The sequence below is a fragment of the Hypoxylon trugodes genome (genome assembly GCF_022578975.1).
Source record: "Hypoxylon trugodes strain CBS 135444 unplaced genomic scaffold F4822scaffold_1, whole genome shotgun sequence".
In the NCBI taxonomy this organism is placed as follows: domain Eukaryota; kingdom Fungi; phylum Ascomycota; class Sordariomycetes; order Xylariales; family Hypoxylaceae; genus Hypoxylon; species Hypoxylon trugodes.
This window is the reverse complement of record NW_026250016.1, coordinates 1,672,495-1,697,232: the sequence shown is the minus strand read 5'-3', so window position 1 is coordinate 1,697,232 and position 24,738 is coordinate 1,672,495. Positions and strand designations below refer to the sequence as shown.

At 47.0% G+C, this 24,738-nt stretch overlaps 8 protein-coding genes across 8 annotated transcripts; 4 read left to right on the top strand and 4 right to left on the bottom strand.

Moving 5' to 3' along the window:
* Window positions 1–4,365: 4,365 nt before the first annotated feature.
* On the top strand, window positions 4,366–8,296 carry F4822DRAFT_385167 (kinase-like domain-containing protein). Its single transcript, XM_051456608.1, has 2 exons — window positions 4,366–5,171; window positions 5,271–8,296. Exons 1-2 carry the CDS (start codon window positions 4,755–4,757, stop codon window positions 7,596–7,598), a joined length of 2,745 nt encoding a protein of 914 aa, XP_051319366.1. The 5' UTR covers window positions 4,366–4,754; the 3' UTR covers window positions 7,599–8,296.
* On the bottom strand, window positions 8,297–9,903 carry F4822DRAFT_385163 (uncharacterized protein). The gene is made up of 2 exons (XM_051456607.1): window positions 9,106–9,903; window positions 8,297–9,017 (listed from the first exon to the last, which is right to left on the bottom strand). The coding sequence occupies exons 1-2, from the start codon at window positions 9,803–9,805 to the stop codon at window positions 8,617–8,619; spliced, it is 1,101 nt and encodes a 366-aa protein (XP_051319365.1). The 5' UTR covers window positions 9,806–9,903; the 3' UTR covers window positions 8,297–8,616.
* A 135-nt stretch (window positions 9,904–10,038) lies between these two features.
* F4822DRAFT_385161 (ATP-dependent DNA ligase) lies at window positions 10,039–13,708 on the top strand. Its single transcript, XM_051456606.1, has 5 exons — window positions 10,039–10,299; window positions 10,389–10,567; window positions 10,634–11,780; window positions 11,831–12,599; window positions 12,651–13,708. Exons 1-5 carry the CDS (start codon window positions 10,202–10,204, stop codon window positions 13,185–13,187), a joined length of 2,730 nt encoding a protein of 909 aa, XP_051319364.1. The 5' UTR covers window positions 10,039–10,201; the 3' UTR covers window positions 13,188–13,708.
* F4822DRAFT_385160 (uncharacterized protein) lies at window positions 13,709–15,559 on the top strand. Its single transcript, XM_051456605.1, has one exon. The coding sequence runs from the start codon at window positions 14,381–14,383 to the stop codon at window positions 15,269–15,271; it is 891 nt and encodes a 296-aa protein (XP_051319363.1). The 5' UTR covers window positions 13,709–14,380; the 3' UTR covers window positions 15,272–15,559.
* On the bottom strand, window positions 15,560–17,606 carry F4822DRAFT_385159 (acid protease). The gene is made up of 2 exons (XM_051456604.1): window positions 17,240–17,606; window positions 15,560–17,184 (listed from the first exon to the last, which is right to left on the bottom strand). Exons 1-2 carry the CDS (start codon window positions 17,432–17,434, stop codon window positions 15,952–15,954), a joined length of 1,428 nt encoding a protein of 475 aa, XP_051319362.1. The 5' UTR covers window positions 17,435–17,606; the 3' UTR covers window positions 15,560–15,951.
* On the bottom strand, window positions 17,239–18,236 carry F4822DRAFT_385149 (uncharacterized protein). Its single transcript, XM_051456603.1, has one exon. The coding sequence runs from the start codon at window positions 18,014–18,016 to the stop codon at window positions 17,711–17,713; it is 306 nt and encodes a 101-aa protein (XP_051319361.1). The 5' UTR covers window positions 18,017–18,236; the 3' UTR covers window positions 17,239–17,710.
* A 1,530-nt stretch (window positions 18,237–19,766) lies between these two features.
* Window positions 19,767–21,276, top strand: F4822DRAFT_439619 (V-type ATPase; the record flags this gene model as incomplete). Its single annotated transcript, XM_051462653.1, has 7 exons — window positions 19,767–19,816; window positions 19,879–19,891; window positions 19,963–20,096; window positions 20,230–20,261; window positions 20,442–20,476; window positions 20,576–20,693; window positions 20,783–21,276. 7 exons carry the CDS (start codon window positions 19,767–19,769, stop codon window positions 20,926–20,928), a joined length of 528 nt encoding a protein of 175 aa, XP_051319360.1. The 3' UTR covers window positions 20,929–21,276.
* On the bottom strand, window positions 21,222–23,696 carry F4822DRAFT_17818 (uncharacterized protein). The gene is made up of 5 exons (XM_051453376.1): window positions 23,456–23,696; window positions 23,063–23,391; window positions 22,743–23,009; window positions 21,540–22,688; window positions 21,222–21,478 (listed from the first exon to the last, which is right to left on the bottom strand). Exons 1-5 carry the CDS (start codon window positions 23,559–23,561, stop codon window positions 21,383–21,385), a joined length of 1,947 nt encoding a protein of 648 aa, XP_051319359.1. The 5' UTR covers window positions 23,562–23,696; the 3' UTR covers window positions 21,222–21,382.
* Window positions 23,697–24,738: the final 1,042 nt, after the last annotated feature.

The window sequence follows — 24,738 nt, the reverse complement described above, 5'->3', positions numbered from 1 at the left end:
TCGGCAGTGGGTTTCCGTCGGCTCATAACAGGATGAGAGCTAAGTAAAAGATTGGAGCAATGCCGTGTTATCTAGGTACCTAAGACCTAGGCAAGTAAAGCTATGTATGAGGTCTCAGAGACGGCGAGAAAATCGGAAAAGACGGGAGCGACGGGACGGGAAGCATGGGTACGAAGCGGGACGGACTTCAAGGGGCCGCGTCCATTGTTCCAAAGGGCCTAAACTAAACCAATCACTGATTAAAACGAACTTCTCCCGTCGAATATAGGTCGACGGGAAATCATATTAGAACCAAATATACAAGAAGAAAAAAAAGAAAGAGAATTGGTTCACGGCGGAGGTTCCGAGGCAAGTGTCTAGCAAGTCAAGCCAGCTAGCTAGACATGTAGGAACCGTGCGTCCCCAAGTTCCTAAAACGTATCGCGATCAGCTTTCAAGAAATCGATGGCGTAGAATTTAGCGTCGGTTGGGTTCAGTGCCGGAGTTGGAAACAAAGCCTGATAAGGTAAGGTACGGCGCCGTATCACCTCGCTATCTGCATTTTGGCGCATTTTGGGGCACTTTAGGCCATTTTGTTTCGCTCTGTCGCAATGCTGTACCCCTCTAAACCGCCCTAAGTTACCCCCCGTAAGGCACATCTACGGGCATCTAAAGGCAGGCGTATTGCAGCGATCTACCCCTTGCTAACCACCCGCTAACGCATACTTATTTACAAGCCCTGACAAGCCTGATGATGCTACGAACCGGGTTGGAAGGTCCGGCTCGTCCAATTAAATTGTAGCCGCGACCATTCAGGTTTTGTAACGGTGACGTATTCTATTTTCTCCCTACACGTACTACGTACGTGGAAGGAGACAGCAAGGAAACCAAGCAATAAACCAAAGCCATTAGTACTTCTACACCTCTTGTCCCTCCCATGTTACCTGCATGGCGCTGTCGTGTGCTCATTCTGATGGAGAGAATTTAAATGAATTACCACAACTTATTGATTTCCTTGTAAATATCAAAGTGTTTTTGCCTGTGGTACTATGTAACACCCCGATAGATGATGATGTTTCGTTGTCATAATCTTTCTAGTTTATACGCATTACATCGAAAAGAGACGAATTGCCGACTCAGCAAAGAAGAGGGATATCGGCAATTGACTGAATTCGGTATATACTATTAAACTGGAATTCATCAACTTCCTTAGGTCTTCATTCGATAGTTGGAAATTCACCCCTATGATGAAACCATTGTCAGGTATTTAAACGTGGAGGTGGCTCGTATCGGAGAATACCTAGCATGCGCCCTCTACGTGGGGGACGATGAGTGGGAAGAATATAATAGACGGACAATTCGGTCTAGTTAATTGGGGGTTTAAATGACTCTATACCTGCCAATGGAACCAATACGAAAAACTCATTTTAATTCATATATTATAAGGAATTCCTTCGGTGAGGTTTTTTAAACCCCGAGTTTGTTTTGAGGCTTTTAATTATTGTTGATCGATTTCAAGATCTATAGGCTTGGCTTCCATCCTTCTTGTTCACCTACAGCTAGCTGTTGCAGTGCTAAACTAGGAAATACCATGTTATTCATGCATCTAACAATCCAGGACAGCTAGGGCAGCCCGGCATCACACGTGTTTCTCAAAAGTAAACAATCCTCCAACCACAAGCTTGGAGCTCTTTCGCCCTGTCCATTGGTCGGGGTCTCCCTGTATTGACGAACAGAAAGTTTGATGAAGCTTGGTGCGGTGAGCCTGAATTTAATAACTATACCTTGGCTTCGAGCGCGTAACATGACACTTGATGTTTTACCTTAGGTTCAACATCGTGAACCTGCTGATATACTCCATACAGTATATGCGTGATATAGTAAGTAAGGTCTTTAAGGCCTGAGAATAATCTTACGAATCCGAGCAACTCATCACGACAATCCTAGTCGCATCCTTGAGGATCTCGGAATTCGTTGCTGTGTACCATGCAATTTAAATGAACCGCTAATTGCTTCGTCCTACCCACGCTGCCACGCCCAGAACTGGCTAAGTTATGAGTAGCCGCAACTAGCAAAGGGACCCGGACGACAGCATAATACGACTTTTGTGTCCACTAGAGATGCAGAACTAAGCACGGAATCCCTTAAATCATACACTGGACGGGCTGGTTACTCGGTCCCGGGTCTACACTAGCAAACTTCTATAGCTTCCAAGTTCCAGATCGACTTAGATATCGGATTTGACCCCTTGCTTGAAAAAAAAGGACTCGGCATACTATGCAAGAGAGCCCTGAATGTCCAATGAGCTTAATCTCTTTGATGATCTAGTACATGAACCCCGATCTCACGGAGAAACACTATCGCGGTGGGCTGAAGCGGGCGAATCAACCGAATTCGTCAGCTCACGTTATCTCCGGTACTTAGTAAGATTGGTAGTATTGGCGGCAAATTTTCAATGCGATGTTGTGATGTCTGAAGGATCGCGTCCCAGGACGCGCCGATGGCTCGTTCGATATAGTTAATGCTTGAGAAAAAAAAAAGTTTATGATATGGGATGGCTATGTCGCTATTGATGTTGTTCCTGATTGCGATATCTTAAGTGTAGTAATTTGGTCCTACCAACGCCTATGTTATGGTGGAGTATTCCGAGATGGATGCCTTACCGATGGCAGTCAGCTTTCTTCTCCGATCGGCACGGAGTAAGATGATCGTTCAATGCCATAAATCATTGAATCACATGTACGTAGCCTCGCTCGCTGTAAGGGCCGAAGGGCAAGAGAGCGGGAAACAAGAAACAAGAAAATGGATGACTCTTTCGGATTAAGCGACGTTGTTAACTCTACACAGCAGCATAAGGACGCAGATAGGTACATACGTAAACCGTACTGCCGGTAAGAGACGGGTGAAGGATAGAATAATGCTTCCAAGCCCGCTTGACGCCGCGATGTACACAGCTTATCCGGGCTGGTCGAAACTTGGAGGGTTTCAGGTTGGAGATCATAGCCTGGCCCCCCTGTAAATCCACCCCCAAAATATATTACCCCTGTACGCTTTAGGTGGGATTTGGGGATTTGGCCTGCTGGAGCGGCGGAGGGAATGGCGAATACTATGGTAGCTAATGGTAGCGTGAGAGCCTAGTAGTCCAATCAATCGCGACGCCGTTGCTGGCGCCCCGACGCCTTGTCTCATATTGTCCGCTATTTCTATCTTCTTCAACGGTCAAGATTGGTGATAGCTTATCATAGGGTTAAGCCACCCGTAACACTAGTCACTCAGATTAAAACCGTCTCGAAGAAAGGATGACGATCTCTCGAATTCATGTCCTTGTTTTTTATGTCTTGTGAGTACCCATGAGCGGCATTTCTCGGCTGCCTTATTACTACTCCGTATGTAGGAGGTAGCTTATGGCAGCACCGACACGGGTGGTTTTGTCAGCTGCTTGAATGGAAATTAGCTGTATGGATGTACCCAAAAGGGGTACGCACGCCGTTTCTAAATGGGGGCGGAGGGTGATGACAGACGAGTAGCCGCCCAAACATACCATGCCTAGTACATACCAACACCTGCTACCTGCTGTATGTCACTTATGCCTATTGTAGCTGTGTAGTACCTAGGTAGGTATATCCGGGCCATTAATAGGTGGTTGCAATCAATAGAGTACACTAATCATCGTCCCGAAGGAATGTTTTCCTGATCTCGCATCATAGGGTTGACATCAAAATGGAGAGGCAGTTTAGTTTGTACTGATCATCATGTGAGGATCCACGACGCATCGTGCGCACTGGCGTGTTAAATTCGACATTACGTATCTAATCGACACGAATTGTTCTCGAATCTCGTCCCATAGACCGATACTATCATAGTAAATAGTATAGTGGGTGAGTTGATGACGGGACTTTTTCTGATGATCCAAGAGGCCGTGCACTCCTTGACGAGTTTCAAACTATCAACTTCAGCTACCGCCGTCCAGACTATTTTTGGGCCAATTATGATTCGAGAAGAAGATATAGACAATTGGTACGACACAGTAGTATCACTGTACAAACATTTACAACCAAGCAAGCTGCTGTTGTATCCATTCCATCCAATATAATTCATATGAGATTGTTGGAAAGAAAAGAAGAAAAAAGAAAAATAACTTCGGCGGGGCCCGTCAATCTTGTCAAACTTGTCAAACTCTAATATCTCTAAATGGCAAAAGATGGTAAAAAAGGTAGGCGCAGCTTCATAGTACATGGGATGGAATGCCTACTGTACATGCGGCAGCTCCATCTTACAACACACCTATAGTGCCCTGTGCAGTACCATGGATGGAAGTACCTATTATAAGGAGGTGGGGCGGGTCAGCCTGCAACTAAGAAAGACCCTTGCCCAGTTACACCAACACCGACGAACACTTGAACTCCTTGAACTCTAAACCCGCTACCTAAGCTCAGGTACATACATAGGTAGATGTACCTGTAAATCGTCTCTCTCCTGCAGTTAATTCCCCAATCCCAATCCTCTCAAAAATCCGCCCTCCACTTCTTTTCTATTCTGTCGTCGACGCACACTCTGGCAGTCTGGTAGACTTGCGAAACATCCCCTAATTTATTATTCGGTTTCGACGCTGTCCGTTGGGAACCCTTCGTTTCTTTGTTCAATTCTACCTGCCATTTTTATTAGGTCGAGAGTAAAGAAACAGTCTTCTCTTCCACTTACGCACACACCCCCCTCCAATTCTTTCCCCAATGCGTACGTGACATTTTTTTTTTTAATTCCACATTTATTTCACAATGGCAATGCTAGCTTCGAAGTCGTCTTTCCCGGCTTCGCTGGCCTCGTCGAATTCTACATTGGTTCCGAACGCACAGTCGTCAAATATGCCGCCAACGAGAAGAGCCCCCGCCGTCCTGGCTGCGGGTCAAGCCTTCGCCAGCCCGACTGAATCCGAATTTTCCGACGTCGACGGCCCTGACGCAGTCAAGAATTGGACTGAGGACCAAGTCTGCGATTACCTGAGAAGTGTCAAGTGCGGCGAGTACGAGAAGATATTCCGAAAGAACAATGTCAACGGTGAGAACCTGTTAGAGATGGACAAGGAGGTTCTGAAGGAGATGGGTATTGAGAAAGTCGGCGACCGAGTGCGATTATTTCTTGGCATCAAGAAATTGAGGACGAAGGCGTATGCTAACCAGAAGAGGCGCAATCGAGTGAGTTCACATCGAGTGATACATGCGGCTTGCATGTAAATTGTCTCGAGAATTAATTCTTGGGATCTTAGCTAAGAATGCCTTCTAACTTAGCCACAGGATTCATTTGGAGGATTGGATGCTCAATACACCCCACCCTCGACAGGCTCACCACGACCTCTCAACTCGGGGGGTCGTGGTATTGTTGCCTCGTCCTCGAATAAGAGATATTCTAGGCAGATTGACATGTCGAGCCTAGCTATGAACCCAATGACTGAGATCGCAAAGCCCTCCTCGCGGCCTAGTTCCCCCCTGCCACCCAATCCTGATATCCGGACTGCTAGACAGCAGAGATACCAACCGGCCCAGCCTTATATGAGCAACACGACGCCTAACCCAACCGGTCGAGCACCTAGTTCACCAACTATGTCGGGTCGTCTGGTAATGACCCACACGAGAAATACCTCGAGTCAGGATGGTTCGCTGATGGCTGCTTTACCACAGGGTCAAGATGTCATCCGCGTAATCTCCACCGGCGGCGTTACGAAAGTTGTTAAGATCGCAGACTGCAACACCTGCGAAGAAGTTATGCGAGTAACCCTACGAAAGTTTGCCCTACGAGAGGACCATGACCGCAACTACTGTTTTTGGGTATTAGCCGGTATTGACCCCGATCCTAAGCAGTGTCGGCGTCTCGGCGATACCGAATTATGGCGCATAATCAAGGACCAAAAGCGACCGGAGAGGAACCGCCTCATCCTACGAAGAGTCCCTACCGGAGAACCGGGAGAAGCCGAATTGCAACGAGCCGCCTCCATTGCGATGGAAGAAGCGCAACAAACCCACGCACGTGCGCTCGAGAACGTGCAAGACAAGAGAAGCCAGATGAAGGTACAGAAGTTGCTAGGTGAAAGCTGGAATGAAGGACTCCAGCAGCCGTTATCGCCGATATCCTTCCAAGATCGTGAGAGGAATCTCCACAATGCCGCCAGGGACTTGGAACGACCTGCTTCTAACGAGGCCAAAGCCTTCCCGAGACGAAAGGGCATTTTGAGACAGTTTGGTGGCTTGAGACCGCCTAGTGAATTGATTGCCTCGGATCTCACCTCTTACTTCCCCGACCATCCAAGGGAAGACATCGACCGAACAGCTCGACTATCCATGCGTAGATCCACCCGTTTGAGCAAAGTGAACAGCCGGCTTAGTGTTGCTAGCAATCTAAGCTTTGCATCCAGCATCCAAGACGCACCGCCTATCCCAACAATTGCGGATTCATGGTTGAACAGCGGCCAGCTTGCCAAGGTCAAAGCTCGCGAGAGCCGACTGCCACATTCATTCCGTGATTCCGTCGCCTCATCAGTCCTAGATACACTTCAAGAGGAGTCTCCTATCGAGCCTAACCGCAAGTCTTACGTCTCGTTTGCGGACAGCGGCTCTGATAGTAACCCTATTAGTATCACGGATCCTGAAGGACACGTTCGTCACAGCTACTTTGACGAAACCAGCACTCAAGGTTCTGGTTCTCTGAAGGAGATCAGCCAAGCTCTTAGTGAAGATGGCGAAGATGCCGATGAAGAACTGCAGAGCTTCCTAGCAGGAGAATCGTGGGATGATAACAAGTGGATGAAGGGTGCTCTGATCGGCCAGGGATCGTTTGGTAGCGTGTACCTTGCCCTTCATGCTGTGACAGGAGAACTCCTTGCCGTTAAGCAAGTCGAGGCCCCATCGCCTGGTGCCAACAGCCCGAACGACGCCCGAAAGAAGAGTATGATCGAGGCCCTGAAGCGTGAAATTGGTCTACTTCGAGATCTTCGACACGCAAACATTGTGCAGTATCTCGGCTGCAGTTCCTCGACCGAGCACCTAAATATTTTCCTTGAATACGTTCCCGGCGGCTCTGTCCAGACGATGCTTAACTCGTATGGTGCTCTCCCCGAGCCTCTAGTCCGCAGTTTTGTCAGACAAATTCTGAATGGGCTTTCGTACTTACACAACCGAGATATCATCCATCGTGATATCAAGGGTGCCAATATCCTTGTTGATAACAAGGGTACGATCAAGATCTCTGATTTTGGTATCAGCAAGAAGCTTGAGGCCTCCAACATCCTAAGTGGTGCCGGTAATAGTAGGCATAGACCGTCACTACAAGGCTCTGTCTTTTGGATGGCCCCTGAGGTCGTCAAGCAAACTTCTTACACACGCAAAGCTGATATTTGGTCTCTTGGCTGCCTTGTTGTCGAAATGATGACAGGTACCCATCCTTTCCCAGACTGCAGTCAGTTGCAGGCTATCTTCAAGATTGGAGGAGGCAGAGCTGCTCCTACCATCCCAGAGAATGCCAGCCCCGAGGCGATTAAGTTCTTGAGCCAAACCTTTGAGATTGACCATAATTTGCGTCCTAGTGCAGACGAACTTATGCTCAGTCCCTTCCTGGCCCCTATTACTTGATTTTTCAAGCATGATTCTAAAATCGTCCAAAAGAATTGTTTCTCGATACCCCTTTTTGTAACGATTCATCTTTTCAACATCACGAAATCGACACCTAAGCCTAAAAATACTTACTACTACCACTGTTATCGGCGATGCATTGCTAAATTGTCGGATTCGGTCCGCGTGGTAATAGGATTAATCAATGGCAACCAACCCGACTTTATATTTTTACTGCTGGTTGTTATCGCTTGTATGGTGTCGCAAGGTTCCTTGCATCTACTGCAGTGCTACTGATAGGCCTACAGCCGCAGCCAAAATTTTCAGAAAATTCAGCACTAGGGATGAGTTGAAAGATGATCGGATAATGACCCGTGATGGGAGTTTTATAGTTGCGCACGTGGTCAGACATGAGAATATATACCGATGCATTAATGAGGCGAAAAGGGGAATAGGTATCTGGGCTTTGCTATATTTTACTTGCTTTTTCTACTTTCTAAACTTGTGTTAAACGCAAAACTTTTTCGGGGCGGCATTTGAAGCGCACTTGCAACGGGATAAAGGGTGATAGATGCATGGCATGAGAGGAAATGAACTGGCACGATTACCCTACTACTATTATGAATTCCCCGTATCGTGAAGGCGTATACCACCAAGCATCGCATAACCTCTTATGAGGACATCGGGATATAAGAAAAAATAGCAATATTATTACTGGTATTTTTTAAAACAACTTCTAATTGGCAATGAATGTGATCTATGTACCTCATAGTTATTTTTTACAGTATGTACAAATATGAGACAGTATCGTGGTCCTAACCGTCATACCCAAAGCTGCGCGATTAATGCGCCGGAGGGTTTTCGCAGAGTGTGCCGTGTTACGGCGGAGGGTTACCGTAGGTCGAATGTTTTGAATCCTCATCCTCGGCTTCTTATACGTGATACTTTGCCTTCTGAAGGAAGAGCTCTCAATATCGGGCTATCTGCTTGATATCATTGGTTTACCATATGTGATCTGCAAAGGATCTCGTCGCCTATTCTATGCGCTGGGCCCAGTCACGGCGGTTCCCCTTACACTAAGGCCTCCGTCATATCCCTCCGCCCAAACCTCCCATTTTCGGGTCTTTTCTCCTGTTGACCTATCCCCGTCGCCAATGAGCCGAACACAGACACGCATGGGATTATTGACGTAAAGGGGAGCTAAGTTGCGATAGTCAATCCTGTGCACTTTCTCGTCCGCTCCGAGACGTGAGCGAAGCACGGAAAGCATTAGAGTGAGTGACAGGGGACCGTGAACTAGTAGGTTAGGATGACCTTCTTCTTCGCGGCAGAATTCTGGGTCTAGATGGATTAGGTGCGCGTTGAAGGTTAATGCGCTGTAGTTGAAGAGAAGCGTTGGCGTTGGCGTGAGGGTGATAGAGAAGTCGGGCGCATTGGGAACTTTGCTAGTCTCAGCCATAATCACATAGTCCAAAAAACCAAGTACGAGAAATGCATAATATAACGGGTGTATACGATACTGACTTACCCTTGACAATCCTGCCCCTTTTTTCCGACGCCTTGAGTAGGCTGGCACGAGCTTGCTCCGGATTCACGCCACGCATGAAGACCAAGGTTCGGTGTTCCCTTATCCTCTTGGACTTGGAACTCTCGAAGTCTTGCTTCTTCATATAGTCGCGTAACACGTCTACGAATATCTTCTCTTGGCCTTCAATGCCTTTGATAGTGACATCGTTGATAGCTTCTTCGCATACGACTGGCGTTGAGTCTAGCTGGAAGTCATCGTTAAACTCAATGGAACCACCAGCCCACATGCGCCGCTCAAATGGGCCGCCGGGGCTGTGGAGAGGATCTGTCATATCGGGACATAACTCCGAGACCGGTTTCTGCAGCGGGAAGTATACCAGATGGTGGCCCTGCGGTAACTTGACTGTGGCGTCGACTTTCTCAATACTCTTAGCACCCGCCCGATATGTAGGGGCTTGGCAGCTTTCTGGTATAAAGTCTGCTAGGGAAATATTGAGAAGCGATGAGTTGGTCGGTGACATAACATCCCAACTATACTGCTTATTACGTCCCAACATCTCAGACCTTATGGTATCGAAAGCGAGACTGCCCTTGGATTCACTATAGCTCCGACGGCACACCGGTAAGTGAACCCGGGGCGCCGAGGGGCGTAGACATGAGAGTCTTTGCCATTGGCGTAATGACGCTCGAGGAACATTCATATTGTCGTCGTAGAATCTAACATATCCAGATACATATTGAGATACTCCAAGTTTCCGGAGTACGGAGTTTCTCAAGAGAGGAGGGCTTAAGCCGAAGCCGGTAGATTATAAGCCGAGGTGTAAGTACCTACCTCTTATCGATAAAGCTTGTGTCACCGTATGGGAGTTGGAGATGCTTAAGTTCGCACTGTATGGATGCCTGCAACTTTCGCGTCACTATTCCATTTAACGCGGTTAAAGTTAAGGAAATCGCGTCACGTCGATGGCTAGCCACTGGTCGTGCTTTTCTGCCTGCCAATTTAATTCACACCCCCGAAGTCGATATAGCACGTGGTTGCCTATAGGATTGAAAGTTACACTTAATTGAGAGTTTCACATTTCTTCCCCCGAACATTGATGTTTGCCAATTTGCCTTCTTGTCGTTTCTTCTTTCAATTCACAGCGAGAACGACAATTCGATTACTCAAAATGGCACCCAAGCAAGCTACCTTGGGGTATGTGAAATCTTCGCAGACCACCTTAGGGTGGGGCTTCCTAGCATATGATGTTATATATATCGTGCACATCGCTGACGATCATTTAGAAAATTCTTCGGCCAGCCGAATGGCCCCAAGCCCGCACCACAGCAATCGAAGCTGTCGTTTAATACGAAATCGAAAAAGCCAAAGACAGAGCCAGAACCAGAGCCAGCTGCTCAAGCACCATCCTCGCCGAAAGTGAAGTCCGATTTTGAAGCGGAGGAAAATGGTGATGCCACGAAAGGTATCAATCGCTGAACAATGCATTCCCTGGTCCCGATCATGGTGCTGATTTTTTTGATATAATCAGACACGAAGAAGCGAACTCGATCCGGTGCCTCTCCAAAGAGCAAAGCGAAACAATCCTCTACAAAGGTTAAGGTCGAGGCTAAGGAATCTGAAGAAGAGCTCGAAGAGGAGGCACCAGTAGTAAAAAGACAAAGGAAGAGTCGACGTCCTCGAGTTGAAGAAGAAGATGACGAAGACGAGGTTATGGCCGATGCCGAGCAAACGAAACCGAAGCCACAGTCTATCAATAAGAAGACGACAGCTAAGAAATCTCCTTCTAAGCCTGCCGCTACGAAAAAGGTAAAACCAACGCCTAAGCAAGAAGAAGAAGAGGATGACATCAAGGAGGAAGCATCGGAATCAGCATCTGAGGCAGAGGAAGAGGATGAAGAGGAAGAGAAGCCAGAGGTTGCAGCAAAAGCTCGAGAAAAGATTCAAACTAAGCTACAGAGCAAGCCAAAGGACGCATACCCTGACTGGAAACCCGGCGCACCAGTACCCTACGCCGCATTGTGTACAACCTTCTCTCTCGTTGAACTTACAACGAAACGACTTCAAATCACAGAATACTGTTCCTTGTTCCTCCGACAAGTCCTACGTCTTACTCCCGAAGATTTCCTTCCCACGGTATTATTAATGATCAATAAATTGGCTCCAGACTATGCCGGTATTGAGCTAGGCATTGGCGAATCGTTGATCATGAAGGCCATAGGCGAGACTACGGGGCGTAGTCTCCAAGTTATCAAAGCAGATCAAAAAGAGATTGGTGATTTGGGTCTTGTTGCTATCAAGAGCAGATCTACCCAACCAACCATGTTCAAGCCTAAGCCATTGACTATCAGAGCCGTACACAAAGGTCTTATGGATATTGCAACCGTAACTGGAAACGGCGCTCAAGGCAGGAAAGTTGATGGGATCAAAAAGCTACTATCTTCTGCCGATGCTCACTCCACCGGCAAGGCCGACATCCATAAGGATAAAGGTGGCCCAAGTGAAGCCAAATACCTGATCCGATTCCTCGAGGGGAAGCTTAGACTAGGCCTGGCAGAGAGGACCGTCCTCGTCTCCATAGCACAGGCTATGATATGTCATGAAGCAGACCAGAAAGGGAAAGTACCTAGCACCAAGGAGATGGAAGAAGCGGAGGCCATGTTGAAGACAGTATACAGGTCAGTTGAGATATCCAATTCCTCTAATTTGCGATTCTAACGTATAGTAGTGAACTTCCTAGCTGGGATGTGATTGTTCCAGCAATGGTCAAGAATGGCATCATGAGACTTAAGGAGACTTGCAAACTTCGCCCGGGAGTACCTCTAAAGCCTATGCTTGCGAAACCAACGAAAGCCATTACAGAAGTCTTGGATCGATTCGAGGATCAAACTTTTACCTGCGAATACAAGTATGATGGTGAGAGGGCGCAAATTCATTACGTTGCCAAGGATCATTCAGACGAGTATATTGATGCTCTCCCTGGCGCTACTAAGGAAGCTGCCAAGGGTGTTGCATCCATCTTCTCGCGAAACTCGGAGGATTTATCCAAGAAATATCCCGATATTCTCGCAAAACTTCATACATGGGTCAAAGAGGGCACCAAGAGTTTCGTTCTAGACTGCGAGACTGTCGCTTGGGATGTTACCGAGAAGAAGGTGCTTCCTTTCCAACAACTAATGACTAGGAAAAAGAAGGACGTCAAATTAGAGGACGTCAAAGTCAAGGTTTGTGTCTTCGCTTTTGACTTGCTATTTTTGAATGGCGAGCCAGTGGTCGAGAAGTCACTCCGAGAACGCCGCGAATTGCTTCATGAAGCTTTCCAACCAGTAGAAGGCGAGTTTGCTTTCGCAACCCACATGAATGGCAGAGAGCTCGAGGAGATTCAGACATTCTTGGAAGAAAGTGTCAAAGCTTCTTGTGAGGGCTTGATGGTCAAGATGCTTGATGGTTCGGAGAGTGGATACGAGCCCAGCAAACGAAGTCGCAATTGGCTGAAGGTGAGAATCCAGCTTCAAATCGACCCGTAACCGTTACTAACAGGAGAATAGATCAAGAAAGACTACCTATCAGGAGTTGGTGATTCGCTTGATCTTGTGGTACTTGGTGCTTATTACGGCAGAGGCAAGCGTACATCCGTGTATGGTGCTTTCCTTCTCGCTTGTTACAATCCAGCGACCGACACCTACGAAACGATTTGCAATATTGGAACTGGATTTTCGGAGCAAGTCCTCGAAGAGCTTCACAAGCAACTCTCCGAAATAGTTATCGACCGACCAAAGCCATTCTACTCCCACTCATCAGGTGGACAACATCAACCGGACGTCTGGCTCGAACCCCGTTATGTATGGGAAGTTAAGACTGCAGATTTAACTCTCAGCCCGAGGTATAAAGCCGGTTTGAAGGAGAACATCGACCCATCGGGCGAGAAGGGAATCAGTTTACGGTTCCCAAGATTCATTAAGATAAGGGACGACAAAAAACCTGATGAGGCAACCAGCAGTCGTCAAGTAGCGGAAATGTACAGGAAACAGGAGAGTGTTACAAATAATAAGGGACCATCTGTAGATGATGACTTCGAGTACTAGAGGGGGTTGGTTGATTATGATCTAGCTATGCACAATCCGGTCGGAATATACCATTACGATTCTGACGATGTATGTCCAGTTCGACAGTCGTTCGATTGGGACCTCATTTATCCATTATAGGTGACGACACTAAGACGAAGAAACGAATATCTTGCTAATTCTGCGTTGAGAGCTCTTAAAAGTATTGATAGCTTGGCCGCATTCCTAACCATCGGAAAGCCATCCACGGAAGGCCTGATTCAGCCCCCCAAGCACCACTATAAGGCAGTATACAAAGAAATTGACAATATCAACTTTAATATGAATTGGTATTTCAATTTTCAATTCTTGCTCGCTGCGCTTCTCAAGATTATTGTTGGTCGCTATTCAGCCCAAGATTGTTTAACACAGTGTCAGCTAGTTATAGATACCAACTATCGTCACCGCCCGCAGCCGTTAACGGACAGTGAGGGCCTGGTTGTCGCCGGCCTTGCGACCGTGCGGACTACACAAAGTGCAAATAGATATAACACCCTGCCACCGTTATCTACTCCCAATACAATATGATGATGTTCATGCGTATATTATTTCTATAAAATGTAACTTGTGCCTGAAAGCAGATATACCAAATATATCTGAAGCTATCGAGCATAGCTAAGTCGGATCTGCGCCATCCCGTACCCCGATATCAAAAGAAAGATTTCATGTTCACGTTCTACCTTTACTTTTGGAGCACAAACCATTCGAACGAACCTGGACGTGAATTGATTCACGGCGCTCCAGGTATTAACACTTCTTTTCATATATCGCTTTTCCTCATCCGCATTGTGGCACCTCGCAACTCCAACCTCATTGAGAATCACGATTGTTGTTCTCGTCTATAGATTTTCAGGCAGCACGTTGCACAACGCCTTGTCTTCCTAGTCGAATATATTATACTCGTTTCAATCTCCATCTTCTTTAACGCCACATACGAAAATTACCGGTTTCCCTCCTCTCTTCCTACCATTTCGTTTCCTTTTCTACCCTCTACCGGTATGGTGGTAAAGTTTACTTCTAGGTTATCTAGCCAACACGATTACAGGCTTGACCATCAAACGCATGTTTTACCATTTGTTTGGCTTGAATCAACGCGGATTGCCTGCGTAAATACCCGCATATAATAACTTTATCACTTCACTCTTTCCCCCCAAAAGGAGTGCTGACGAGGAAAGATGGCCCGACGTAAAGTAAAGGGAAGAGGAAAGGGGAAAGCGATCGCAACGGAGATAGAAACATCCGACGAAGAGAACATTGCTGATAGCTCTCCCCCACAACCGTCTTCTGGTTCTTCCTCAAGATCCCGATCCCCAAACGAAGAGCGAAGACGTCGTAAGAGAAAGCTACAGGAGGAGAAACTTGCATCGTTGTTTTTATCTGAAGCTCCTGCCCCAGCCACTATCACCGACGGGCCTCCTTCTTATATCGACGCCCCCGCCTACCGTCGCTACATGAACAAGGCTGGAATGGAAACGGAAGGGGAATTCATCACTGAACTATCATACGAGTCCCCCGATAACTCACCACCCTTTCCAAACCAAAATCAAGCCTTCGCACCGTGGGAAAATTCAGAAATATCGCAACTAAGAACCCACCCCCGCAGCCACCGCTCCTACACCTCATCAGTCGCCATGGCCGACACACCAAGCACCCAAGAAACCTCTTCATCTCCCGACACCGAGGACCCAATGGACACCTCCGAAGCCTCACCCTCATCCACACTTTCAGATTCTTCATCTTCAATATCGCTCTCCCCATCCAACTCCGACAACGACCAAGAAACTTACAACAACAACTACTATACACCGCAAGACGCAGACGCAGATATCGATCTCGAAGACGTGATCCCAACTGTCCCGTGCCCATGCGATTGCCACGCAGACACCGCTAACAGCGAAGGACGGCCTTTTATCGCCTTTTCGAATGCGGCGTATATTGTGTGTCCGATGTGTTGGGTCGATGCGTATATGCACGCGCATGGGGATGAGAAGCGTGGGGTGGATTGTGATCGGTATTTAAGGGGGAGGGGGAAGGATCCGAAGATTGCTGCTTCTAAGCAGTGTTGAGTTGCGTTATAGAAAGGACTGGAGGGGGGAAAGGGGTTGGTGAGGAATGAGGAGGGATCGGAACTAAAAGGAGTGTTGCACTGGTTATTCGCAAGTGAGTTTTTTTCGAGGGGTATAAGGGGGAAAGCCTACCGGTTAGCCGCAGAAGGCAAGAAAAGGGACTCAAAGCTATCAGGCCGTCAGTCCTAAAGACGAGAAGGAAAAGTTGTGGACTACACCACACAGGTGTGTTTTCTATGAGAATCAAAAGTTAAACGATTCTAGTCACCGCAAATCCAAATATCAAAGTTGACAAAGCAAAAAACACGACGTAAATTTCATAGCTATAACGCCTAACGACCTCCGCTACGCTTCGCTTTGTCGTAAAATATGTGGTATGTGGTCATGCAAATGGGACAGTGATATAATACACGGTTATTCTTCCTTCCCAATCCATCCAGTTCGCAGATATCATATCATACAAATCAGTCAGTATTTTTGTAGTCCCTCGGTCGTCTATACCGGTACTCAAAATGCCATGAAAACCAAGTTGGCACGCTAGATTCCCATATAGACCGATATGTGTATCCAAATCAAGAGTCCCCAAAACGCCTTGCGATGCTGAGTATGCCATGCAACAAATCCAAAACAGAACAACACTTATCGTATTTATAGTCTTTTGCGTCCACCTATATTTATATTTATAATATCGTAGTCATGACGGCGGCACCGAAGGATACGAAGAGGACTGCGGCCATGGAGGCACTTGCGATGACGGCATCGCCAGTGGTGTTACCAAGGCCGGCATTGCCGTTACCGCTACCTCTCACGACACCTTCAGTCGCGGCTACAGAGTTGGAGACTGCAGTGGCATCGGGAATGCCCGTTCCGCTGGGAATCTCTTGGACCTTCGATTCGGTTGTGTTGAAATTCGTCTGCGCAAGGGAGATCTCGTTGTTCTCGAGGTCGAAGACAACGTAAGCGGATCGTAGGAATGTGTCGCCGAGAACATTCGTTCCCGAGCCGGCTGGCGAGATGCCGAATAGGCAGGCCTGGACACCGTTCGAGAAAGTCGGGCGTTGTCCGTTCGCTGCCACAAGGTCTAGTACAAGTTCGTCCATTCCCACGGTGATCTTAACACCGGAGAACGTAAAGTCCACGGATGTTGTTTGACTGGCAAGAGTGCATGGTACATATGCGGCACCCTGGCTCGAGTCGTATTGCGCATTGACTGATTCGTAAATGCTGTTAACCATGTCATCAGGCAGGTAAGTAAGCGAGGAACCCGAATCGAGCAAGACCGCAAGAGCTTGGTTATCAGCGATAGATGTGCTGCCCACTGATAGGGAGGTAAGTGTAATGAGGAATTCTGAGAAGACACCGCCGTTAGATTGGATCGGTAGCGTTTGTAAGCTTCCAGTGTATTGCGCCGTGTCGACACCTCCGAATAGAATGCTGCCAGTGTTCGCATCGAGATCGTTAAGCCACAAGCTGTAAGCGTTCCGTGAGATTTGTCCACCCGAGACCATCTTCATCGGTAGGTTGTCGTATGCCTTCTTGCCCGCTCTTCCAACTTGCACTTCATTGGTAGAATAACCAATACCAAGTATGCCCTGCTCGGAGGTACTCTGGTAACCGACACCGAATTGGAAGTCGCTTAAGGTCGTCTGGCCAATCGTGATCGTGTCGGTGACATAGTCTCCGCTGGCTCCGGAGCCATCGACGTAAGAAATATTGAACCAACTTCCGACATAGTTATAAGAGGAAGAAGAGTTGGCGTTGTATGTTCCAGCAAAGGCACAAGGTTTAGACGCCTCAGAGCATAGTGACGAGTCGCCCGTATTTACCCATAAATCACTGCTACCAGTGTCTAAGTGTAATCGCACAGACTGCGCCGGCGTTCCTAGTGTGGCATTTACGAAATATAGTGTTTCCTTGACAGCTCGTTAGTAAAAGGGGAATCAAAAGCTAAAAATACTCAAATCGTACCTCGTTGTCTAATGACGCCTTAATAGTATCTCTTCGTCGTATACGATCCCGTTTTACAGGGTTTGATACTGTTCTTCGTTGCGTAGATAGGTTTACGACTTTCGGCTGGCTAATACCACCCGGTATATTACGTGCATTTGCCGGTATGGCTAATATACTTGCGACAAGGGCAAGAACTGTTGTTGTTGATTTCATATTGAGGTAGTGTGTAGGCCGTCTCGGCGTGATCGCTAAGAAATCGTCGATATCTTTTCTTCCTTATCCCACCGGTCTAATAGCAGATGATAACAAACAACACAAAGCGCTATAGTTCAAAGCATAGAAGTGAAGGTATATTATCAATGTGTATTCGAATGGGTCGCTTTTAGTCTTTATGGTAAGCCGGGTCCGGCAAAGAAGGCAAGAAGATGTATCCAGTACAGTGGAACAGATTCGTCAGTCGTGCGTGGCCAGCCGGGGCTAAGAACAGATCTAAAGGGGGGTGTGTATTAAAAGTAGTCTAAAAACGGGAATAGGAAATAGGAAAAGGTATGGTAAAGTTGCGGGGAAAAGAATGGAATGATGAATTAGTTGAGAAAGGAAAGAAGCAATCCAGTTGCTCAGCGTGGTGAGAATAGAATGACCCGGGGAAAAGAGTCGCCCGAGTGTGACGAATGCTAAGTTAGATATCTGAGCCACTCCGTCTTGGCTAGGGTGGTTGAGGTTGAAGGGTCCTATGTGCGATAGATAGAGATACAGTGCTACATGGCAGTATATGCGCACGTCTTTTCTTGTCATATGAACCGGGGGTTATCAAATCATAAACGATCGTCACTTGGCGCTCAAGGAAGAATAAAAGAACAGGGGAGGACGTATGGTGGGGAGTCCGCACAAAAGAGTATGGGCTTGGCGCAGGTTGACGCGCGTCCCACGATACAATAGTCGATTATCTCTCGCCCGCGAGTAAGTCAGGGGTGGCTGTGGAAGGTCATAAGGGTCATACGTTGAAAAGAAAAAAGCTGGGCAAATTGCCCATCGAGTCTAATGAGTTAATGAAGGAAACGTAAGCAACTTCAATGGCTTAACAGAAAGCATGACCAGAATTGAAAACAAAGCCGAGCGTCTCTCGGAACAATCAATGGTACAAGGGAACCATTACTCCATAGGGCTCGTAGATCCTGATACGGTTGGTTGTATCAAGTTGTTAGTTAGGACCCATCGCGAAGGGGTTTCTAACAAACAATCCGACAGCCCTGAGCCCGGGTACTTCGTAGCCGTCCAATCATCAGTGTTTCAACGAGCTGAAAATAACTCGCATAGCCTCGGTGCTGTTGGGGATTCAAAGTATATTGTTCATTGCCTCCCCGTTGTCAATCGGGCTGCCGAGCATTTTACCATTGTGAAAGTCAAACAGTAAGAACAGATCGAATAGACAATCGATTTCCTAAGGCGGAGTGAAGTTGGGGGATCTGTCACTGGACTGAATCGTTGGTATTGGAGTTGAGATGAGAGAGCGGAGAGCCGGGAGTCGACATGGAGTTGTTTGTCGTTCACCGATTAAAGTGATTAAGGTATTGAGGCTCTGTCAGTGAACGCGCAAGCCCACAATTCCTGCAATTTGCTTTGAATCGCCTTGAATACAAGGGAGGCCGTGACGGTCCAATTGATATTCAAGGAACCAAGCAAGGAATGACGAGGCAGTAAGGAGCATTGAATACAGCCTCTGACCTACACTCACAAACGACTTATGTCGGTCGTCAGATTTTGACCATAATTATTTTAGGTGACCATTTGCCTAGAATTGCGGTGAGTTGTTACAGGCAGCGTTTGACTTGTGTTAGTTAGTCTTGGTAATGTCGGTAGTGTCGGTAGTTTTTTTTAGGTGAAGGTGAGAAGAATGTTAATGAGCTTAATGGGGTAGCCCACGATCAAGTGGAGTAGAACTTAGAATTTCGGGAGCTGACTATATTAGGTACATAGGTATCTAGGTACGTATATACATGTCTTATCATCTCGATATTAAAAATAAATTGTTTCCACCAGCCACAATTTACTCCAATTTAAAAGGTATCGGATCGCTTCCAGTGGCTAGCTGTCTCTAGATACAATACCAAGCCTCCATTCAGCTTTCTCTTAACTCCTTTTTAACTCCATCAAGATCTACATGTACCTACCATATAAACTTGCTTCTTTCGCTTATATACCAGCAACCTACCAATCAATCAATACTTTATCTTTCTGCCTACAAACCCCTCATCCGAACTTACGTCGTCACCAAAAGCCAGGCGAATGAATGAGTAGTGAGATGTAGTACGGGAAGAATTGACAGCCTGGGGCTGATTGATCAACCTATGAGTTGTACAATAAGACGACGTGCTCTGCTGAGAAAGAAGCATATTACATACTAGGTAGCTTTTCTCATCGTCTGTTACATTATAGTTGCTTCTACTGCTGCTTGTTTAGCTATAGTACCTACTAAATCAACTGATTTTCTTGTACCCATCTCCAATTTGTATAATCAAAGTATACTATGTCCCAACAAGCGATAATGTCTGAGATGAATACCGCATTCACTGACGCCATGTACGAGGCACGCTGGTCTGTCTCACACCTTTGATAATGCCTAACTAAACATGCTGACTCGATGATCGTCTGTACAGCCCAGTATATGCCGTACGTGTGAAGTTTGCTTGGCTTATTCCCATCACTCGTACACCTTTCCATGCCATCTAACTATAGGATAGTCTTTCTTCGGAGCGATGGGCTGCGCAGCCTCCATCGTCTTCACCGTCCTAGGCGCATCCTACGGGACAGCCAAGTCAGCCGGTGCCATCTTCTCGTCCGGCATCATCCGCCCGGATCGGCTGATGCAGAACACGTACGTCTTCCTACCTACCCACCACACTTATCCTATCTTCTTCCCCTCAACTATACTTTGACCGACGTTGCCATTGGTGCGGAAGTAATGGAGAAAGCAAGGCTGACATCCGCTATGCAACGCGTACGCGTAGCCTCTGCGCAATTATGGCCCAGATCCTATCCAGTAAGTAGCATTGACATCCAGAAAAAAAGCAACTATCCCTCTCCCCATTCTAGGCCAGTTCCACTCATCAGAGCTTCCTAATCGAGCTCCACGAGGTGTTATCGCGCCCCCAAAACACATCTTAGCAACCCCGACATTTTCCTAAACCGGAAATCCGCCTACTAACTCCTATCATCGCAGTTTATGGACTAGTAGCCAGCGTTATCATCGCAGGTGTGAGTACATTTCCTTCTATATCGCGGAGACAATATTGCTCTCGTGCTATACTACTGCCTCCTTCTACAAGTAGCAGGAGTTAACTAACGCCGACATAGGACCTAGTCGAGAAGCTACCTCTACATCAAGGCTTCCTACAGCTTGGCGCCGGCATCAGCGTTGGGCTCAGCGGTCTCGCGGCCGGCTTTGCCATTGGCATAGTAGGAGATGCGGGAGGTTAGTTCTCTTTCTTCCCGTTCCCCTCTTCCCGGATGTTATTCTATCCTCGAATGGAACACAGAACTAATAGAAATAATGGTGTATAGTGAGAGCTAGCAGTCAACAGCCGCGCTTATACATCGGCATGGTCTTGATCTTGATCTTCGCCGAGGTCCTTGGCCTCTACGGTGTCATTGTTGGGATCCTGATGTTGACTAAGTCTAAGGAGAATGTCACTCAATGCATGTATTGATCTAGCAGATCTCCTCGGGATAGAACATCTCCGCGAGAGTACGAGAGGGCCAATCGTTAGTAGTCTTATGTTGTATGAGTATGTAGTGTATACGTCAGGAGCTAGGAGTCTGTGTACGCGTTGGTTTATTTGACTATTTGTTGGACTTTTGAAATACTTTGTCAGATCTAAGCTCTATTGCCGTTAACACGTAATGCCAATACACTTCGTGAATTGTATTGTATTGTAAAAAATTGTTGCATCAAATCACCACCCAAACTCCCGATTTCGTAGACTCTGACCTGACCTGGCTCTCGTGAGTTATCTCGGGTATGTTCATCATATTAATTATCCATTCCGAATGAGGCAAACCGTTATGATGATGCTATAGAACAATAAAGTCACCTTCTCCTATACACCCCTCATGTATGTCGTTGAGACAACCCTGCTGCAGCCACTCTTCTTCGAAGACGCCCTACGTCTCATCGATTTTTTCGACCTCTGCCTTTGCTTCTTCCCAAGTTTCCTTGTTCTTTTTCGCCCATTCTATTTGGCTCTTTGCATAGGCGAGCTTAAGATAATCGTTAGTCAAAATGTCCAGTTATGGAACGAGTATGTTGGAATAGACTTACCATATATCGTCTAAGATCGTCCTCTTTCTCGTTCTGGAACCTCTTTAGATCTTGGAGGATACTTGCACTTGCGTCCCTCACGTCTTGAGCGGCCGCGACTTGAGCTTGTTCTAACTGTTCTATACTCTCCCGTGTTTTACCTATGGCGTCTCGGCGGGTTCTCTCTGGGTCCACGTCGGCAACACCTTGAATAGCATGACGTATTGGGCCGAAGATTTTGTTCGTGATGGAATTGCCGCTAGGAACCTTCTTATGATTCGGACTAGAGGCGGAACGCTCAGGAACTCCCACTCTCGCCGAAGGTGCCGAAGACACATCTGCATGGGTGGGCGGAAAATCCGAGTCGATAGAAGCTGTGTCTTCTACGCTGCCTTCCCTATGGTGTTGTGTCGAAGTTTCCTTCATACTAGAAGATCGTCGAGGTGGGTGAACTTGGTGGCCCCCTCCGATTTGCTGACTACTACTCAGATATTGGTCGATCCGCTTCGCTTCAGCCTCACTACTCTCTAATTGTTCTAATAGAGCCTTCTTTTTTAAGAGTTCATCATTAGCCATCTCCTGCTGGACTCTTTTCAGAATTCTGTAGCGTAGGACGGTGCGGACGACCCCTGCAAATTGGGCACTTTCTCTCATAGGTTCGGCGAAGCTCGCTCCTAAAGAACTTGATAATTCTTCTGTCGCAATGTAGGATGAATCCGCCGCTTGACCGACTCGCTCGATAGCTGCGGCGAGGGATGGTGATGGTTCGGACAAGGCGAATGCGTTGAATTTGGCGCCTAGATCTGATAGATCGGTTGATAGAGAACTTAAGTGGTTAAGTGTACGCCGGTTGACCTTTTCCATGGGCCCCATCAAGGCTTGCTCTAGCTCTTTAATTGATGCCTCATACGTAATGAAATAAGGATCTAGTTCCTGCTCATTCAAATCGTGGGCTTCAGGCGGGAATCGGCGGAGTATTTGAGAAGCAACTGTGCTGGAACTGTCGAATACGGGTCCTGGAGTTGGGTTTACCGGCGTCTTGAGCTTAGCTGAAGTAGCTGGTACGGGAAGATATGAGTGTGCTGCCGAAGGGTTTGCAGTATCTAGAGGGGGTGCCTTCATGATCGATTTCGGGATAGATACAATAGGATGTGAGTGTAGAACTTCATTCTGAAGCCAAATTAGTCAAAGCACAGCGTTAGGGAGCCAATACCACAAGCATACCCAGCTGACGTTCGGGTCAAGAAATCTCCATAGAACACCATCGTCCCTAACTTGTTCCATCCGTCGACAACGGTTCAAGAAAACAGCCAACATGCGTTTTCGCAAATCGATAATCTGCTGGTCTTGCTTTGCATTTGTTGGATTCGCGGCGTAATCAGCCATCGTGTGCTTTTCGGGAATGGGAGGGATGATAAGTGTGGGATGGAGTCTAGTTAGCGCATCTCGTAACGATGCGAATTCGGAATATCGACGCCGGACTTCAAGATCCTAAATCCCATATGAGTAAAAGAAGTCGCAAGAGAATTTCTTACAGAACCCACCCCTGTTCTAATCGTATAGACAATATATTTTCCACCATTTTCCATGCTCTTTCCGGCGTCTGTGATCAAGATAGGAAGTTCGGGATTTTCATAGAGGATCTGCTCGATCCGGCTATCATAACCACCCGGTTTCCTTCGTGGTACCGCCTGGCCCCTAGACTGAGATCCATATTCCTCATCGCTGTCAGGATCAGCAAGTTGTTGTCCGTATTGTGGGGGAGGCGGCGCATCTTCGCTGGTAGTGGACGGAGTGTTCGGAGTCTCGAAGCGATTTTGTTGGTCTACATATTCCCAGTCGGGATCAGCCTCGTCAGGAGAGTCATCCAACGCTATGTTTTCCCACATTATTTTTCCTCGATCCAGGTAGGGGAAGAAGAAGCGTGTGGAACTTACAGTCGCGAGAACCTGGGGAGGTAGGGTTCGCAGAGGAAGAAGTAATAGAGTCACGACGGTCGAAACTCGTACCGTAAGGGTTATTGTCTTCCTCGTCGTTCCACATGGTGAATCACTTGCGTCCGCGCGGTAACGTGCCAAACAAAGCTGTGGCCTGAGGAATAATGCGTTATCAAAAGCCGCGGGTTCCTAGGTGAATCAAAGTGCAGTTGGTAACCGGGTGTCGCGACGTGCGCAGGTACAATTGATGACGAAGAAGGCGGGGGAGGGGATAGATTGGATAGAACAGAGTGGAACAGGGTGACGATGAGAATATTTTAAATTTTTAATTAGGGAAGAATGATTCAAGTTGGTATCGTCTTCCAACCTTATAGATTCAAGATACTTTTGGGCCAGCCTCGAATAAAAAAAAACGACGATAAGTGCTTCTGTAGGGGTACCGAATTGAGCTTATGAAATAAGAAGATAGTCTAAGTTGGAGTGGGTTGGCGGAATCTGGAAGCCTTGTTGGAGCATTGTGGGTGCTCCGTGAGGTCATGTCTTGATTTTAGGTAGGCACTTGGACCACGCTTACTTAGCTCATCTACGTACCTACCTACGTACCTACAGTGCTGATATATGTACCTATATTTTAGCTGGATCTACAGGCCCCAATACGGCTAGCCTATTATTGAGCTCCGAGATGACCTCGGAAGCTGAAGTACAGCTTCTACTATGATGCTAGATTCATGAATGAGAACAGGCCAATTTATCATGTTGTGCATAGATATGAAATCATGTCTAATTGGACCTATGTGATTATGATAAATCCCTAGTACGATATCAAGTGTTAAACCCATCGTAGCCTGGGGTTTTCGTATTTTAAAGACTTTCGATGCTGGAACCGTATTCATTGAGGACGCCGAAAGATACCTCGACATCGCCATTCAACATTGAATTCCTACCACCCTGAAATCCATTAACAGTAATCATTAGCTTGAGCAATAGTCTTCTTCACGTCCCTAGGACTAGCTAGGGACCGCAATGAAATGGTTGCTCGCATCGCCTGGAAGCAGTGTGTAATACCAGGGACACGGTGGTCGTGATCATGGGCAAGCCCAGAGGATGCACTCCCGCAGCGCAAAAATTAGAATAATAAGTGATTTGGCCACAATGTGACCATTTCAGATATTAAACTGAAAAGAACAGATACTACACTTGATCTAAGCCAAAAGGCAAAGAGAGCTGAAGATAAATAGAAAGAGGAAAGGTCAAAAGGAATGGAGGGCAGACGCAACTAAATA

Coding starts and splice junctions, on each gene's coding strand:
- F4822DRAFT_17818 (XM_051453376.1), bottom strand. CDS start 23,561: ATGTGGAACGACGAGGAAGACAATAACCCTTACGGTACGAGTTTCGAC. Junction 23,010..23,062: donor TCTATACGATTAGAACAGGG/GTGGGTTCTGTA, acceptor TATGGGATTTAG/GATCTTGAAGTCCGGCGTCG. Junction 21,479..21,539: donor ACGATCTTAGACGATATATG/GTAAGTCTATTC, acceptor GATTATCTTAAG/CTCGCCTATGCAAAGAGCCA.
- F4822DRAFT_385167 (XM_051456608.1), top strand. CDS start 4,755: ATGGCAATGCTAGCTTCGAAGTCGTCTTTCCCGGCTTCGCTGGCCTCG. Junction 5,172..5,270: donor ACCAGAAGAGGCGCAATCGA/GTGAGTTCACAT, acceptor ACTTAGCCACAG/GATTCATTTGGAGGATTGGA.
- F4822DRAFT_385163 (XM_051456607.1), bottom strand. CDS start 9,805: ATGAATGTTCCTCGAGCGTCATTACGCCAATGGCAAAGACTCTCATGT. Junction 9,018..9,105: donor AAGGGGCAGGATTGTCAAGG/GTAAGTCAGTAT, acceptor AGACTAGCAAAG/TTCCCAATGCGCCCGACTTC.
- F4822DRAFT_385160 (XM_051456605.1), top strand. CDS start 14,381: ATGGCCCGACGTAAAGTAAAGGGAAGAGGAAAGGGGAAAGCGATCGCA.
- F4822DRAFT_385161 (XM_051456606.1), top strand. CDS start 10,202: ATGTTTGCCAATTTGCCTTCTTGTCGTTTCTTCTTTCAATTCACAGCG. Junction 10,300..10,388: donor CCCAAGCAAGCTACCTTGGG/GTATGTGAAATC, acceptor ACGATCATTTAG/AAAATTCTTCGGCCAGCCGA. Junction 10,568..10,633: donor AAATGGTGATGCCACGAAAG/GTATCAATCGCT, acceptor TGATATAATCAG/ACACGAAGAAGCGAACTCGA.
- F4822DRAFT_385159 (XM_051456604.1), bottom strand. CDS start 17,434: ATGAAATCAACAACAACAGTTCTTGCCCTTGTCGCAAGTATATTAGCC. Junction 17,185..17,239: donor AGGCGTCATTAGACAACGAG/GTACGATTTGAG, acceptor CGAGCTGTCAAG/GAAACACTATATTTCGTAAA.
- F4822DRAFT_385149 (XM_051456603.1), bottom strand. CDS start 18,016: ATGACAAGAAAAGACGTGCGCATATACTGCCATGTAGCACTGTATCTC.